The following is a 17,068-nucleotide window of genomic DNA, read 5'->3' on the forward strand; positions in this document are numbered from 1 at the left end:
GCACGCTCACTCTGCTGATGCGAAAGAATATGAACAAATCTGTCATTTCAGATGACTAGAGAACATAAAAATTTTGCAGCTTACATGTTTCATTGGACTAGACCGGCTGAGAAGACAGTCACTGTTGGGTTTGGGTTGTGGTTGGGTTTTTTTCCACAAACCATTCTGGGAATACATATGCAATCTTCTTTGAAAGCTATGATGATTATGCATTAGTACAATTGTATCAGCTAAAAATATTCCCTGTTCTAAATAGGCCTCTGAAAGCAAAGCAAGCTGTATTGTTATCGGCACTGCCTCACTTTCCTTAGTTGCTTGTATAAACATTCACTGATGGAATATCAGTATCTCTGACACTCGAGCATTCCAGGCAGCTTTCACTGGCTAACTGTAAACTCACACCCCAAATACCTTTCCAGTCTTCTGACAAAGAACCACCGTAGGAGTCCTGTGCGATTATAACTGCCAGGCTAATTGTTATACTTAATAAATCTAGCAAGTCTTCGGGGTCTTAAATAGATAACAAGGAGATATTTTTAATTTAAAAAAAAATTATTTGATAAAGTATAAAGGACCAGTTCTGAGCAGCAGGAAATCCAGGTGCTAAGTTAAAGTATAAGGAACAGCATTTCAGAAGACAACTGGATGAAAGCAAAATCATTGGTTTTATTAGAAGACTCACTGAAATGTACTGCAAAGGATTTTCCAAAGAAAAGGAAAAAAGAAGTGACCTCCCAGGTGGTTAGAAGTCCACCACTGTTTCGAAGGGTTGAAATGCGCTTGTCTCAGTGCGTATTGTTAAATCAGCCTAAGGCATCTCTACAGATATTCAGAAGTTTAATACCAATATATACTCTGCAACTTAAAAGGCTGTATAGAACTACCACAAAGCCTTCTGCAACACTTTCACACCATCCGTGCTATATTACAAATTAGGCACATAACTATTAGTGTACTTTTCCAAAAGGCAACCCAAACAATTCCTGTAATAGTGCATCTGCACAGTATAAACAGGGTTGCTGTTAAGAGCATGCTGCTTCAGTAGAAATGCCAAAAAGTTGTTTAAATGAAAAATATAGGTGTGGTTTTGAGATTGGTTTTGGGTTTTGTTGGTTTTTTTCCTTTTCCCAGGCCTTTTTTTTTTCTACAGTACAGCTTTCCTTGAGACAGACTTCTGTCACAGGAAAAACTCCGTACGTTTGGTTCAATGTCCATGTCAGCTGCTTTATTCATGGGATGGGTCAGGAACTATATATATATATACATGGCTTTGGAGAAAAATGAGGCTCACTTTTTGAAAAGACAGGCAGAAAAAACTCTCTGGAAAGTAAGAAGGTGCAGGAGGTGATTATGTTGGAGAAATTGGGTAAACTAGGGTGTGGATTTTCAGTGAATTACTTACTCTGCAGTAATTCTCTACATGAATGCTTTGGTTCGTATTATATGCATGTCTGTACTACATTAATGGGGCACTCTGCATAAAACCCAGCCTAGCGACATCCACAACCAGTACAGTGATGAGATGCAGTATTTTTACTGGAGATGGTACAGTGCCACACTGCTACAGCTACCCTGTCATCAGCACTCCGGAATCTCCACCCAGCAGGACTCAGCTTTGTAATCACTGCAGTGCAACCTACTACACAGTGTTAAGTCACAGTGATTCCAGCTTGGCAATAGTAAGGAAAAACTCCCAGTTCTGCAAAGCTCCTTTCCCACATTTTGTGGGTTGTTTTGGTAGACGACAGCAGCCAGGCCAGATTCTGAGCTATGCCATATGCCCAGCAAGAGGCATTCCTCTTCCTCTCAGCTAGATGCTGCATCTGGGGCAGCAACTCTTGTTTCTGTGCCAGTCTGCAACACAGTAGGTTCCTCATGACACTTCACTGACAACCCTTCCCCTCCAAATAACCAGTGGCAGTGCACTCAAGTAGGAATTAGCCATAGATTCTCCAAGTGCAGACTTGCAGAAACAAATCCAGTCTAAACCACTATGTCAATTGTAAACCAGCTTATTTGAATTAAAGCATCAGTGGTGTTCAGGGCAAGTGGAAGGGAGAAGGGGAAAATACAAAGGCAGGGGGGGTAATTTGGACAATGCACTATGGTGACCGATGGGTACAAGGTGATATTGAAACTGCTAACTATTAAATTCCATTTGCTGATATTTTTTTTTAATTTTTGTTAAGTCAAGGGGACAAATTAAAAAAAAAAATAGGTAAATTTGTTACTGAATAATCATATAAACCATTGGGCTGCTACATTCTCAGACATGAATAATGGTGTCCGCCACAATAGTTTATGGAATTTAAGAAGTAGGTGAGATATATAAAATAGAAGGCATTTCACAATCTTTTCTGTCCTCTGTACTACAGTTCATTGCCTTCATCAATTGTACTAGCGCAGCTGGTCTATTAGGCTGACAAAGTGTGGCACAGATGTGAAGTTATGAGCAAAGCAGCCAAGTGCAGAAACTTCCTAGGTTCCCACCTGTCAAAATCAGTGTGAGCTACAGGATAGCATATATCCTGCTGGTCTTAATATAATGCCGGATTCAGTCCTAAAAAACTAAACACAGTTTTAAGAAAACAGCGGTCTTTGCTGCTATTCTCATAACAACCAAATGCTGTGGGTTTTTCTGTTGTTATGGTAATAAGTATTTTATGGTATGCTTTACAATAAACAAAAAATGTCAATATGTACCTACTGTGTTTTGCAGGTTTTCCATTCTATTCTCCTTTTCCTCTCGTCCACCTCCCCTCCCCCCAAAGAAAAAGACAAATTCTCCTGAATTTTCACTTCCAGGGTCTCTGCCCTAAATGGTGTTGGAATGCTTTATGCTGGAAGCACTGCATGAGAATACGCTGCCATCCAATGCAAAATAAAATCCTTGCTTTCACTTCCGTTTTTAATATTTGCAAGTATTTTTATTACTTTTTACTTGAGAATGTCCATTTCAAGAATATTAACTGGTTTTAATATTGTTTTAAATCTTGTTGACTTTGCTGTTCCCTCTGTGCCCATTGACCCCTTTCTTTCAAACTGGATCCCATTGATTTCAATGGAGTTCTGCACAGTGCTGTTCTTGCAGATGCGTATGTGAGGTCCAAGCTCCCACAGTAATATAACTATTGTTAAATGCAGGGAAGTGTCATTATATAAAAATTCCGGTATGACAAGTACCTGTCACAGTTATGTTCACCCTTATGCAACACGTATGTGCTCAAAACTTAGTTCCAGGTAGTTTATTCAAGATTTTTCATGACACAATCTGATAAGTAAACTGTCCTTAGTGCTTATGGGTACAAGGTGGGGAAACCTATATTGAACAAACTTCATCCCAGATAAGATGCGATGGAAGACGTATGACAGCCTTTAGGTTTTATATAACCCTTGGGACATTGTGGCACACTGTGTTGAAAGCATTAGGAATGAGGTTGGCTCTGGGAAACTATTAAGTTCTGCAATACCATTTGTTCGGACTTGCCGTCTATATGGTTCAAGAGTTATTACATGTATCACTTTCTCCCAGTCATCTGAATTATGAGTCATACAAACCGAAAGCGGAAGGCGTATGCACGAACAAAGCAGATGTGGAGGTTTGTGGAGTTTGTTTTCTGTCCTGCCCCATCCAGGACAAGTAAGTTTGAATCTTTGGCAAGTCCAGGTAGCTGCTACCTCAGTGACGATCAGGGCCTGAGACCTGACATTAAAAGGATAAAACCTCACACTGCCGAGTCTTTGGAAGTCTCCCTCGACTCAAACTTCCACCTACAGCTAAAAGCCTGGCCATCTTTGTTTTGTTTAACTGAGCAGGAGCAAGAAAACCCCACCAGCTGTGTGCTTAGCATGACAAATACACGAAAATGTCTCTCAGGAATCCTGGTTGCCCATGGGTTGCCTGGAGGACACCCTGCCATGGACCGGCCAATTAATACCTAGAAGCACATGCAGAGAGAGAAATAGTTTCCAAACCCAGAAAGCAAACCTGAAATCGGATCCGTACAGACAGGCTCTTGGAGCACGAATGGCAAGTCTCCTCCTTCGGATCTGATTGCAAGCTCAGGACTACAGCCCATAATCAGCTAATCTTTTACCTCAACCAAATTTGAAATGTGGTCTGCCCGAAGGGAAACCTAGCCTTAAATAAATGCATTAAATAAATAAATAAAAAAAGACAAGCCAAAAAACCTTACGAGAATACACATCTTAAACTACCTTTCCAAGAACGTGGCAGGATCAACTGTAACTCACACTCTAGGCCTCTAGAACTGGGGCTCTGTGATGGTTGAAGTACAGGAGCAAACAGCGAAGGAGAGTGGCAGCCACACTGCCGCCATTAACCGGGTACGCCACTTGCGCAAATTTCCCTTCCCTCCTAGGCCCTACCGCCAAGCCCGTGGCGTAACGGCTTTCGCGAATACGGATGCTGCACTGCGGCGGTTGCACAGTTCAACCAAACTTCCTCCCTCCTCCGCCCACTTAGCTCTTAAGGCCACCCCCTTTCTCGGCTGTGATTGGCAAGACGGGCGGAGCCCTTGGCGGCGATTGGCGGTTGTTGGCGAGAGGTGGGCTAGGTTGCGTGAAGGGTAATAAAGTTAGTGGGGCTGCCTCGGTGCGCTTTAGACGCGGCAGCGAGCCGGCTCTCTATGGAGGTGGCGGAGGGAAGTGTTGGGTTGCTGCTTCTGCTGTGGTGACTCGGAGACTCGCCCTGTCCCGCGCGCTCCCCCCTTCCCCTCCCCAGCCCCGGTCCCCGGCTCCCTTCCCCTCCCCCCCCTTCTTTTGCCTTTTCCCCTGCCCTTGGTAGCCGCCGGGACCCGGGGAAGCTGACAAGGCCTTAGGGAAGGTGAGAAATGCGGGAGCGGCGGGAGAGTTGCTTTGGGGGTTGGGAGGGAATGGGTACTGCTGCAGCTGCAGCTTAAAATGGCGGCGGCCCGAAGTGGCCGCCATTTTCTCGTCGGCTTCTCGTTTTCTACCGCACAAAATGGCGGCTCCCGTCGACGGCCGTTCCCGCTGTTCGCGTTCGGGTTAGCGCGGGTGCTAAGCGGAGGGGTAGAGGAGATTGCCAGCCCCTGTTAGGCGCGGAGGGGAAGCTGAGCAGAAGCGTTTGAGGTTAGAGTCGCGTATCTGTAGCGGGGGAGGTGAGGTCGGGTAATGTCCTTCGGGGGATCGGATCGGCTGCAGGGTCCTGTCTCTTGCTGCGGTCTCTGGGGGCCCGGCGGCCCGAGAGGTTTGCCCTTGGAGGGGAGTAGTCTAGGTACACGTGGTGGGCTGCGGTTTTTTTTGGGATCTTTTAAGGATCCGCATTGCTGGGAGTGGGGGGGTGGTGGTGGTGTGGAAGTTGGCTGTTCCGAAAAGAGTCGGTGGCGAGGGGTTTTAGTGGTTTCTTGTAGGGGTGGGGTGGTTTTGTGGTGCATTTATCCCTGTGTCTGTATCCCGTGGAAGGGGGAGCGGACTGCCGAGGGGCCGTGATGTTGGCAGCAGCCTCACCCGTGTCTCCTGTTGAGGCTGAGGCGGCGAGTAAAGCGAAGGCGCTGCTCGAGGCCGGGGGGCGATGCGGGGCGACACCGACCGCTGCCTCCTCCCTCCCGGCCCGGGGCGGGTGGCGCCGTTTTCCGCCGGCTGCGGAGCGGAGCGTGCTCGCCTCCCTGGCGGAGAACAAAGAGCCGGCCGGGCTCCTGGCGGCGCCTGAGCCTGGAAACGGGCGGCGCCTGGGGGGGGAAGGGGGGGGGGGGGCTCGGTGCGGCCGGAGCCGCCAGCTCCATGCGGCAGGGTAGCGCCTGCCTCCTGCGGGGGGCGCCCCTCCCGCTCCCGCAGCCCTTTTGTTCGCGGCGGCCATGTTGGGAGCCGTTCCTCGTGCCCGCGCTGGCGCCGCGGCGACCGGCCGCTGTCGGGGTGCGGGGTCTGCGGGGCGGCCGCCGCCTGAACGGCGAGAGGCGCGCTCTGCTAGGCGTTCCTCAGGCCGGCTTTCCCAGGAGATGGCTCTGTGCCCAGTACCCCCATGTCTCTAGGCAGCCTGTGGTGGAGCCTCAAAATGCCCGTGGGTGGCTTTTCCCTCCGTGTTCCCCAGGCGGTCCTATCCCCGAGATCAGCTTTCTGCTGTGTGAGCAGTGCGGTGACGCTTTCTTCTCGCTGCTGTTTTGCAAACTAAAACTTGTGGTGCAGAGGTCCGATGTTACTTCAGTTACTTAGTAGCTTAATCGGCCGTTTGGACTTGACTGTAGAGTACGTAACTGCTGCTACGCCAAATGCGCGTTTCGTGATCTGCTGATTCTCGAGACAAAGCAGTCACATTCCGCTCATAGCTTGTAAAATGTATCACTAAAGGAATCATTTAATCATGCTGTACTTGGAGAAAAAATGGCTTTTTTGTAATGCAAGTGCTTCTGGGGCGTGGACGGTAAGTTTGAGGTTCTTACTTTATCAATCACTGATTCCCTTGTCTCTCCTCCCTCACCCTCGTTGGAAAACGTGGCTGTAATGGTGAAACTGAGCTTCCTGTGAGTGTAGCCAGTATGGCATAAATTTTCCTCCCTTTTATGAAGTTTAGTGTTTCAGGGCTCCCATTCTCTTAACAAACGTTTGTGCTTTTATTGTAAGTTAGATACTATGGCTGCTAGTAAAACAGCTATAATATGAATGCTTGATTTGTCTTTCTAGGTTTTGTTTTTCCCCACCCCGTCAATTTAATTTTATTCTTTTGAAGATTCTTCGTTGTCAAGCCGCCAAAGTGGAGAGTGCGATTGCAGAAGGGGGTGCTTCTCGTTTCAGGTACTAGTGTTTGGTTTTTGCCTTTTTTTTTTTTTGCCCCTTCATTGGTTGGTTTGGGGTTTTCTTTTTGTTTGAATACTTGGCGGTGGAAACTGTCTTTCAAAGAGAATTTAAACTTGTTCTAGTTTTATACCAAAACTGACATGTAATTGAAAGCATGGGGATTTTGAATTACATAAGATTACATGACTGTTTTTAATTAACAGTGCTTCTTCAGGCGGAGGAGGTGGTAGGGGTGCACCTCAGCACTATCCCAAGACTGCCAGCAACAGGTATGTCATCTTGCTTTTTGCCTTGGCATGATTTTAAAGCCAGAGAATGCTTTGTGGTGAATACAGAGTTGAAAATAGAGTATCTTTAAAGCTGTGCTGGGAATATCTACTGAGTTCACAATGTGTTGATGTGCTCCAGTCTGTGGCCGGATAGCATATGATCTGTTCAGAGTGATAGGAGGTGCGCAGACTTCTTTCATGCCTTTCGCTTTAGAAGTTCAGAGGGTTTTCTTGAGTGGCTGTATTAAGTGAATACTTGTAAAGAGATGTGGTGTTGGCAGGGTTAAGTGCATGCGCTTAACAAAGCTAGTAACAGACTTAGCCTAAGTAAGGCAATACTGAAAGGTTAAAAGGTCAGTTTCTGAAACTTTCTGGTTTACAACCATTCCTAAAACTTTATAGCGAGTTCCTGGGGAAAACCCCAGGGCAAAACGCTCAGAAATGGATTCCTTCACGAAGCACTAGACGAGATGACGACTCCGCAAATGACAAAGAACGACATGATGCAATCTTCAGGAAAGTAAGAGGGTAAGCTCGTCATAAAATGTCTCTTTGGGTTTTTTTTCTTTCTGTAATGTTAAATTCAGCAACATACATCTCTGATCAATGGGCTGGAGAAAAGGAAGACATATGGGTCTCAAGTTCTGGGGGTGGGGGCCATGTGGTGCTCTTTGGAAGAAAGGCAGAAACTGATAGGCCAGTAGCAGCAAACACTTAAGATGTAATTCTTGTGAGAGGGTTGGTCTTGTTGATAGTGTTTCGCATTCTAAATACCTCCTCAGAAAAAGAGCGGAGTGGAAAGTATGTCTTCAATTTTTATTAAATAGATTCAAGAAGTAAAGGTAGATTTGGGTCTAAACTCTGCTGTAGCATACATGCAGTATCTTACGGATTCTTATTTTTGTTTGTTCCTCTTCAGCATACTAAATAAGCTTACTCCTGAAAAGTTTGACAAGCTATGCCTTGAGCTCCTCAATGTGGGTGTAGAATCTAAGCTCATCCTAAAAGGGGTCATACTGCTGGTATGTTGGCTGCATTTCTTTTAACTACATTTTGCTTGCATGTTAAAAACAAAAAGGGTTGTCTGTTTTTTAATGGGATGCAGAAGTAACAGGGCTAATGCAATGTTTAATGATCCAGACCTACAGAAATGCCATTCCTACTTTGTGCAAAAAGGATATACTGAGGAAGGAGTAGACCTAATACTCCTAAACTTTGAGTTTTAGAAGTCTCGGGAATCATTAGATGTCACGAGTATTTATTTTTTTAATTGAAGATGTTAGTCAGCAGTCTCAGTTTCCTGGCCTCCCCTCTTAGTGTTACACTGATAAACAAGCCTAATGGTCTTGGAAAAGCTACCACAGGTGACCTCTTGGTATGCTGATCATTAACTGTCATGTCACTTTGTTTAATCTGAGATCAGATTGGCAATCCTGATGTGGGTGTTCTGATGCTGAACTTCAAGTTTGTCTCATATGTTGGTTAAGGATCCAGTAGCATAGAACAGCTTCTTTCCTTTGCCTTCAGCATTTAAGATCAGTGTTAATGCAAAATCCACTATTTCTGTGTGCTTGAAATGGCAAAAAAAAATGTTGTAGATCACATAGAGTGGTAATATTGCAGCATGTGTCTTGCAGCTTACTTTTCTGATAATGGTTGCATATTACTATGTCAAACCTTACTCAGAATCGCTGTATTTAGATCGTAGACAAAGCCCTTGAAGAGCCCAAGTATAGCTCACTGTATGCTCAACTATGTCTGCGACTGGCAGAAGATGCACCCAACTTTGATGGCCCATCAGCAGAGAGTCATCCAGGACAGAAGCAAAGCACAGTGAGTATATCTTTCAGCCTGGAGTAATAAATTTGGCTGGCATATATAGTTGCACTGATGGACTCAAGTGTTCTGTTTTCTTCTCCTAGACATTCAGACGCCTCCTAATATCTAAACTTCAAGATGAATTTGAAAACCGAACCAGAAATGTTGATAGTAAGCTTTAACACCACTTCAATATGGAACTTACTTACCTTTTCTTTTCACAGCCATGTTAAACATGCTTCTTTGTTTTCCAGTCTATGATAAGCACGATGGTCCCCTCCTCCCTGAGGAGGAGGAACAGAGAGCCATTGCCAAGATCAAGATGCTGGGGAACATCAAATTCATTGGAGAACTTGGCAAGCTTGATCTTATTCATGAATCTATCCTTCATAAGTGCATCAAAACAGTGAGTATTCAGATTGGGTGGGGGCAAAGAACAAAATAGGAGTTAAACTAAAAAACTTAAATTTTTAGGCTGCTCTAGGAATCTTGGAACATAAAATGCCCCAAAAATGTTTCCTGTCAGTTATCTAACCCCCACTATTTGAAATGAAAGATCTTGGTGTGATGAACAATTACAGTTGGCTGTGTTCAAAGCCATGGGAATTGTCTCCATGTAGTTTGGCCTAGACAGGAGTATCACAGCTACTATAAAGCACATACATGTATGAGTAATAAGTACTTGAGTTAGCAAGTCTTCAAAACCAATTTTCAAGTCCATTTGTCCTTAAGAGAAGATGGAAGGTTTCTGTGTGTGTCTATAAAATTGTCACTTACTATATACTGTTATTTATAATACATTGAAATGGCCAATTCTCCTTTAATATTTCAGCTTTTGGAAAAGAAGAAGAGAGTCCAACTCAAAGATATGGGGGAGGATTTGGAGTGCCTCTGTCAGATAATGAGGACAGTGGGACCTAGATTAGACCATGCAAAAGCCAAGGTATGTGCATATCTGCTGCAGCCATCAAGCTAGTGAAAGTCTATAGCCAAGACTTCTAATTGCCTGAACATTGCGTACCGAACATCGTATTGATGAGTACAACACTGAGGCTGTGACTTCGAGAAAGCAAGAGTAGAAGGTCTTCATAGCCAGAGGAGCCAGTCTTCAAAATGGGCTTAAATGTCTTTCCAGAGTGCAGTTAGGGACATAAGGAGGTCACAAAAGTGAGATTTGTTTCCTAAATGCTACTTGAAAAGATGTGGTGAAGAACAGTGTTCTGAACACAGCTAGGTGATCTGACAGATGGCAAGGCTTTGACTTGCGAGTTCTGAACGTAAACTTGAAGTGGTGTCATAGTAATGAGAATTCAGCAGGCTGTCATCTCTGACTCGGATGAGATGTCTTACGCTTTCCTTAAGCTCTGCTACTATCAAGGACACTGACATGGCAGGAAAGGGCAGTCTGGTTTATTATTTGATCTTGGATATTTGTCTTGAATGTGGTCACCTTTCCTAAAAATAAGCAAGACATTGATACACTTAGCCCTTAACTTGTAACATCACTTTTGTTCCCCCAGTCCTTAATGGATCAGTACTTTGCCCGTATGCGCTCCTTGATGTCAAGTAAGGAATTGCCAGCAAGGATTCGTTTCCTGCTGCAGGTATGGTGATAAAATGGCTTATACTTCCTTTTTTGTCACAAATTTATCTTGAATCCTTTGCTAATAATCTGTTATGTTCCAAGGATACTGTGGAGTTGAGAGAACACAACTGGGTTCCTCGCAAAGCTTTTCTTGACAATGGACCAAAGACTATCAATCAAATCCGTCAAGATGCGGTAAAAGTAAGTCTTGTGCTTGGCTTCTGCTCAAGTGTTAAGTGGATCCTTATGCTGTTTATACTCCATGTCATAAAACCTAGGCTGTGCTCCTAAGATTAGTTCTTGGAGTGTAGTATGACAGTAAGGAGTTACGGGTTAAAATCGGATGGGCTTACATAGTTCAGGGCTAAAAACTTGACTTCCCGAGAGGCTATTACTCCAAACTGACCAAAATTATAATTCCTGTTTTAAAGGATCTGGGAGTTTTTATTCCTGCTCCTATGTCTCAAGGGATGAGAAGTGACTTCTTTCTGGAGGGACCCTTTATGCCACCCAGGATGAAACTTGACAGGGACCCACTCGGAGGGCTTGCTGATATGTTTGGACAAATGCCAGGTACACTAAAACTGCAGGGCTGAGGTGGTGACTGTGGCTGTACTGTGCTAAACAGGAACTAAAATTGTCTTTTGTCTCCCATATGATACAGGTAGTGGAATTGGTACTGGTCCAGGGGTTATTCAGGACAGATTTTCACCCACCATGGGACGCCATCGTTCAAACCAACTTTTCAATGGCCATGGGGGTCACCTCATGCCTTCTGCTCAATCCCAGTTTGGAGAACTAGGCAAATCTTTTCTGAAAAGTCAGGTAAGGAGGGTGTTCACGGCATGACTTCAGCTTTTTTAGAAGCTCTTCTACAGATGCGTATGTTATGGATTGTAGTCTGCTTATGTTGAAAGACTTCTCAGATTTGAGTCTGATTAAGAACTGATGCTCAGCTGATATAAAAAAATTCTAAACTCACTTTTTAAATTGTGCAAGAGATGCAAGGAATACACTTTTTTTTTTTTACTGCAAGAAAAGGTGCATGTGGCTTTGGTGGGTCAGAATGGTGTGTTTTATTTAAAAGATAGCCCTGTTTTTAGGGATAGGTGCTACTCTCCCACCACCCCTGCTCCTTCTTTCTCCCTTCCTGGCAAATAGAATCTTTGTTCCTCTGGTCCCTCTGGTACTACTTACCATATGATGTACGCCACTCCATCATCTGCACTTCTTTCTCTATATCTCCCTTTCTGAAATAGGGGCAAAGCCAGCTCTACCATAACCAGAATCAGGGACTCTTATCCCAGCAACAAGGACAGTCGAAGGATATGCCACCTCGGTTTTCTAAGAAAGGACAGCTTAATGCAGATGAGGTACATTACATGCCTACATTACTTAAAGCCTATTCTAAATATTGCCCAATGATTATAGCAAGACGCGTTATTATGAGGACTAATGCTGGAACTCTTTCTCCTCCTCCTCCTCCTCCTCTTCTTTGTCCCTTCCTCTTTCACCTTACCCCTCACTTTTCTTAGGGTGTCCAGCGTCCTATGAGCAAGACTGAGATATGAGGGCAATTTCTTGGGGTGTCCCTTCCTTCCCCCACACCTCCCCAAGAACACTACTCTGACATCAGTTCCCATGCATCATATTGATAACGATACGTTTAGTTAAAACTTACGAAAAAAACTAAACTTTAGAAACCATGAAGTGCTGGACCAGGCTAAATTTTTAATTTTTTTTTTAAGAACTGGCTAATAACAAAAATGTCAAACACAAAGTAAACTGCATTGTTATTTCGAGTGATACAAGAAATCAGACTTGTATCCTGATTTCTGAGCAATTGGTAGAGTTTTATCTTGCCTCTGAAATACATCAGCAAATATGCAAAGTATCTTCTTGGGTCTCTAACATACTGCATCTAAAAGGAGCAATTCCAGATACTGATACCAATGGAATTAAATACCAGTGATTTGCAGCAAGTTGTGATTCATAGTCATGCTTGTGGGTGAATTAAGCCCACAGTACACATGTGGCTTAATCTGTATTTGAGTGAACAAGTCATGCTTTGGTGGGATTGGTTGCTGTGAGTCCATGGCTGTGTATACTTGGTTGGAATACTTGAAACAGTTTGAGGTCTTTTTTCCTGACTTATCTCTACAGATTAGCCTGAGACCTGCTCAGTCTTTTCTAATGAATAAAAACCAAGTGCCAAAGCTTCAGCCCCAGATAACTATGATTCCTCCCAGTGCTCAACCACCACGCACTCAGACACCACCTTTGGGACAGGTAAATACTAAAATTGCTCTGTTTTGTTGGCCATACTTGATTTCTTCATGCATGTAAGACTTGGATCGGTTTTTAATAGCGGAGGGGAGAGACAGGTGTCACTGCACAAAGCAGAAATATGAAACTAACCTGAAAACTAATCTGGCTGCTATCTGCCTTTGTATCTGTTTGGTGTTTTTTAAACTTCACGTAAATGTAGGTAGGTGTACTGCAAAGAAACTAATTCTGGTATGTTTTTTCAGCCTCCTCAACTTGGTCTTAAAACAAATCCACCACTTATACAAGAAAAGCCTGCAAAGACCACCAAGAAACCACCTCCTTCTAAAGAAGAGCTACTTAAACAAACTGTAAGTTAAGTATGTAATAGTGCTGCTTAAAACTGTGTGTGTTTTTTAAAAAAATGAATGTATGTTTTTAACTAGGCTTTTTTTTCTAGGAAGCTGTTGTGACTGAGTATCTGAACAATGGAAACGCTAATGATGCTGTCAATACTGTGAGAGAGATGAGAGCTCCAAAACACTTCATTCCTGAGATGTTGAGCAAAGTAATCATTCAATCCCTAGATAGGTCAGACGAAGACAAAGAGAAAGCAAGTACTTTGATCAGCTTGCTCAAGCAGGAGGGAATAGCCACAAGTGACAACTTCATGCAGGTACTGCAGTCTGATAGGCTGCTGTCCTTGTTGATGGTCTGTTCCTGGTGTTTAGCTTGCATAAAGGCAGGATGTAAAGTTTTCTTAAGTCCTGTGGATGTAACAAAAATGGGGAACCCCTTGGCAAAGGGATATAACGCAGAAAATAAACATAGGGCTCCTATGTAGTAGTATTGTGCACAACAAAATTCCAAAATACCTTATTAACTTGTGTGTTTACCATTTCTTAGGCATTCCTGAATGTATTGGACCAGTGCCCCAAACTGGAGGTGGACATCCCATTGGTGAAATCCTACTTAGCACAGTTTGCAGCTCGTGCCATTATTTCAGAACTGGTGAGCATTTCCGAACTGGCTCAACCACTGGAAAGTGGCACCCATTTCCCTCTCTTCCTGCTCTGCCTTCAGCAGTTAGCTAAGTTACAAGATCGTGAATGGCTAACAGAATTATTCCAACAAAGCAAAGTGAATATGCAGAAAATGTTACCAGGTAAGAGTTACCACATGGCTCTAATGACACCTCATGTTAGTGTATGCGCTACTCCAGGGTTTTCTAATGGCAGAGTAAAATAACATAGAGTGGTGTTTAGATGCAATCAGCTGTCAAGCTTCCTTAGGAATGGTGTTTCTAAAGAGGTGCTTAGACCTATGAACCATTGATTATAGATTTGATTAGCACTGGTGCTGAAGTGTGTCTGTCTGTCTTCTCAGAAATTGACCAGAACAAGGACCGCATGCTGGAGATCTTAGAAGGGAAGGGGCTTAGTTTCTTGTTCCCACTTCTGAAACTGGAGAAGGAACTGCTAAAGCAAATAAAATCGGATCCATCCCCTCAAGCCATCTACAAGTGGATTAAAGATAACATTTCACCCAAACTTCATGTAGATAAAGGATTTGTGAATATATTGATGACCAGGTGAGATACTATCCTGACCTAGCGCAGGCATGTATTTCGTTAAGCTACCAGTAAGTCACTGACTCTGTAAAGGCTGACGTGTAGCTCTGTACAGAAAGGGTATGAAGGGAGACAAATTGTTCGGAGTGAACTTCCTTTGTATTAAGCACCCATTGTATTTACAAAGAAATGTAAATCTCCAGGCTTGGATCAGTGAAGTGTAGCTTCTCCTCGGAAAGAAACCTATACCTGTGTATTCTTTTTTTTTTTGAAATGTTTCAGAACTGTGAGCACCACAGAAATCCTAGTTTTGCTTCTGCACAGTCAGCCACAATACTGATCTGCTGTGCATGCGCTTAACTGCTGATAAAAGCAGGAAGGCGTTTTTAGTAATGGCTAGTAAACTGAGCTTGACAGTACTCAACGTTTTTGAGAACATGAAATTTAGCTGCTATATCTTAGTTCACAGAGCTTCACTGTTGTTGTTGTTCAGTTTCTTGCAGTATATTTCTAGTGAAGTAAACCCACCTAGTGACGAATCGGATTCTTCATCTGCTCCATCTAAAGAGCAGCTAGAGCAGGAAAAACAACTGCTTCTTTCCTTCAAACCGGTAATGCAGAAGTTCCTCCATGACCATGTTGATCTGCAAGTGAGTGCTTTATATGCACTCCAGGTGCACTGCTACAACAATAATTTTCCAAAAGGTACGCGCATCAAGATGTTGCTGAAATGTAACTTGAGTAGTCATGGCTTTCAGTTTCTTACTCAGCTAGGCTGTTCAGAAGGCCATAAAGCTAACTGAAGTTTAAATTTACTTCCACAGGCATGTTACTGCGCTTCTTTGTTCATTTCTATGACATGGAAATCATTGAAGAAGAAGCTTTCTTGGCATGGAAGGAAGATATTACTCAAGAGTTTCCAGGGAAAGGCAAAGCTTTATTCCAGGTAAACTTCCTAATATTAAGGACACTTGTGATCTCTGCTGGACTTGAGTGTTTGAGAATGCTTTCAGACAGCGTTAAAAGACTTAGTATTTTAGTTATGGAGCATTTCACTAGAAAGGAGTGTGGCAAGATAAACTACATCTGTAACTAGAGACATACATGTAGTGCTGAGTGTGGCTGAAAGACGTTTCAAATTATTTGGGGGGCAGGGGGGAGCAGTGTTTTGCAGAAGTATACAGTGGGGAAATAATTCCTGCTCCCTTAAACCCGTTTTATGTAACTGCAGGTAAACCAGTGGCTAACCTGGCTGGAAACTGCTGAAGAAGAAGAATCTGAAGAAGAAGCTGACTAAAGAACCAGCCAAAGCCTTAAATTGTGCAAACATACTGTTGCTATGATGTAACTGCATTTGACCTAACCACTGCGAAAATTCATTCCGCTGTAATGTTTCACAATATTTAAAGCAGAAGTATGTCAATAGGATATCCTCTGCAAAAGGTTTTTGTAGTATGTCTTAATAGTCTACAATAAAAATATTTTAGAGTATCTTTAATGTTTAGGTAACAGTGTATTAGCAGCATGCAATAATTACATCATAAGTTCTCGAGCAGAAGCAGTCTGTTGCAAGGGTCTTCTTTGCTGCCAGTTATCATAGGCTGTTTTTAAGTTAGAAAACTGAATAGCAACACTGAATACTGTAGAAATGCACTTTGCTCAGTGTAATACTTGAGTTGTTGCAATATTTGATTATCCATTTGGTTGTTACAGAGAATCCTTAACTGTAATCGATGGTTGTTGCCGTAATAGTATATTGCCTGTATTTCTACCTCTAGTAATGGGCTTTATGTGCTAGGTTTTAATATCCTTGAGCCTGGGCAAGTGCACAAGTCTTTTTTTTAAAAGAAACAGTTTACTTGCACAAAAACTGATCAGCTGAGGAGATGGTTTAATGCCCTTTTGGAAGAGGTTTTTGTGGGTGTGAAACATGACATCGTGAGAAATTTGAATTGGTCCCTCTATTATAGTACTGAAATTAAGTCTACTTAATTTATCGAGACATGTTCATGCCCTGATTTTATATACTTGTATCTATCAATAAACATTGTGATACTTGACTTGTTTCTGAATGTCTCCCAGTAGAAAAGCTTTGATTGACAACTAGGTTACTTAACAGAAGGAAGCATCAGTGGGAGTTGACTTAGACTGGGACCATCCTAAGATCCTTTATGTACCAATTGTCTTAATATGCAAGTGAATTCGAAATAACGTCACAGACAAGACTAGACACTACAGATTTGCTGTGACAGGAGGAAAATTAAGAAATTGTGCTGAAGGTAATAGTAGGAGTTTGCCTTGTGGTCCAATGTATGTTTTATCAGTGAGTATGTGCTTTTTAACTTCCTAATGCTTTGAACTTCCCCAGGTCACATGCATGTCTTTAATCAAGTGGCACTGACTTATTAGCTGCCTGTTTCTCAAATCAAATTGGCAAAAAGGAGAAAGAAAAAAAAAAAACCAGAACTGAAAAGAGTTCAATGTTGCATTGTATAGGCTTGGAATGTCATCTATTAAATACTCAAAATATCTTACTTCCTAGAACCTTGTCCCTAGTGATTTATTTCCCCCCCCCCCCCCCCCCCGCTCATTGATACTAAATACTTTCAACTCCTGAGAGCTGGTGTGTTTATAATAGCAAAACGGGAGTGTCTCTGAAACTTGGTTTTGCCAGTGGTGGAAGTGCTTTAGCTTACAGACGGTCTTGTGCATTGCAAGTGGAGCATGAGAAGACTACTAGAGATGGTGAATGGGCTTGCTTTGAGGGAAGGGGCGAGTTGCGCTGAT

General features: G+C 43.1%; 1 protein-coding gene, 1 long non-coding RNA gene and 1 other non-coding gene across 17 annotated transcripts in view; 2 read left to right on the forward strand and 1 right to left on the reverse strand.

Annotated features, from left to right (window-relative positions):
* The window catches only part of LOC106631402 (uncharacterized), a 316,586-nt gene extending 311,740 nt beyond the window's left edge, over window positions 1-4,846 (reverse strand). For 12 of the 14 annotated variants that reach the window (XR_008734347.1, XR_003561495.2, XR_008734341.1 and 9 more), the window contains exon 1: window positions 4,219-4,846. This is a non-coding gene — a long non-coding RNA (uncharacterized LOC106631402). The remainder of the gene's footprint in view (window positions 1-4,218) is intronic. The other 2 variants (XR_008734346.1, XR_008734342.1) reach the window with 1 other exon arrangement.
* A 1,513-nt stretch (window positions 4,847-6,359) lies between these two features.
* On the forward strand, window positions 6,360-16,341 carry EIF4G2 (eukaryotic translation initiation factor 4 gamma 2). 2 transcript variants are annotated; one of them, XM_027810434.2, is made up of 22 exons: window positions 6,360-6,400; window positions 6,661-6,771; window positions 6,978-7,043; window positions 7,446-7,571; window positions 7,963-8,065; window positions 8,745-8,876; window positions 8,966-9,032; window positions 9,116-9,267; window positions 9,694-9,804; window positions 10,382-10,465; window positions 10,549-10,647; window positions 10,878-11,019; window positions 11,111-11,271; window positions 11,706-11,819; window positions 12,610-12,735; window positions 12,978-13,082; window positions 13,172-13,387; window positions 13,618-13,876; window positions 14,098-14,302; window positions 14,775-14,986; window positions 15,106-15,227; window positions 15,513-16,341. In XM_027810434.2, the coding sequence occupies exons 1-22, from the start codon at window positions 6,375-6,377 to the stop codon at window positions 15,576-15,578; spliced, it is 2,805 nt and encodes a 934-aa protein (XP_027666235.2). In that variant the 5' UTR covers window positions 6,360-6,374; the 3' UTR covers window positions 15,579-16,341. The 2 variants fall into 2 exon arrangements, with proteins under 2 accessions (XP_027666235.2, XP_055579105.1); XM_055723130.1 differs by lacking the exon at window positions 11,706-11,819.
* LOC114016814 (small nucleolar RNA SNORD97) lies at window positions 11,861-12,023 on the forward strand. The gene has a single exon (XR_003561513.1). It is a non-coding gene; the product is annotated as a small nucleolar RNA SNORD97 (small nucleolar RNA).
* Window positions 16,342-17,068: the final 727 nt, after the last annotated feature.

This window comes from Falco cherrug, chromosome 10 (genome assembly GCF_023634085.1).
Source record: "Falco cherrug isolate bFalChe1 chromosome 10, bFalChe1.pri, whole genome shotgun sequence".
In the NCBI taxonomy this organism is placed as follows: domain Eukaryota; kingdom Metazoa; phylum Chordata; class Aves; order Falconiformes; family Falconidae; genus Falco; species Falco cherrug.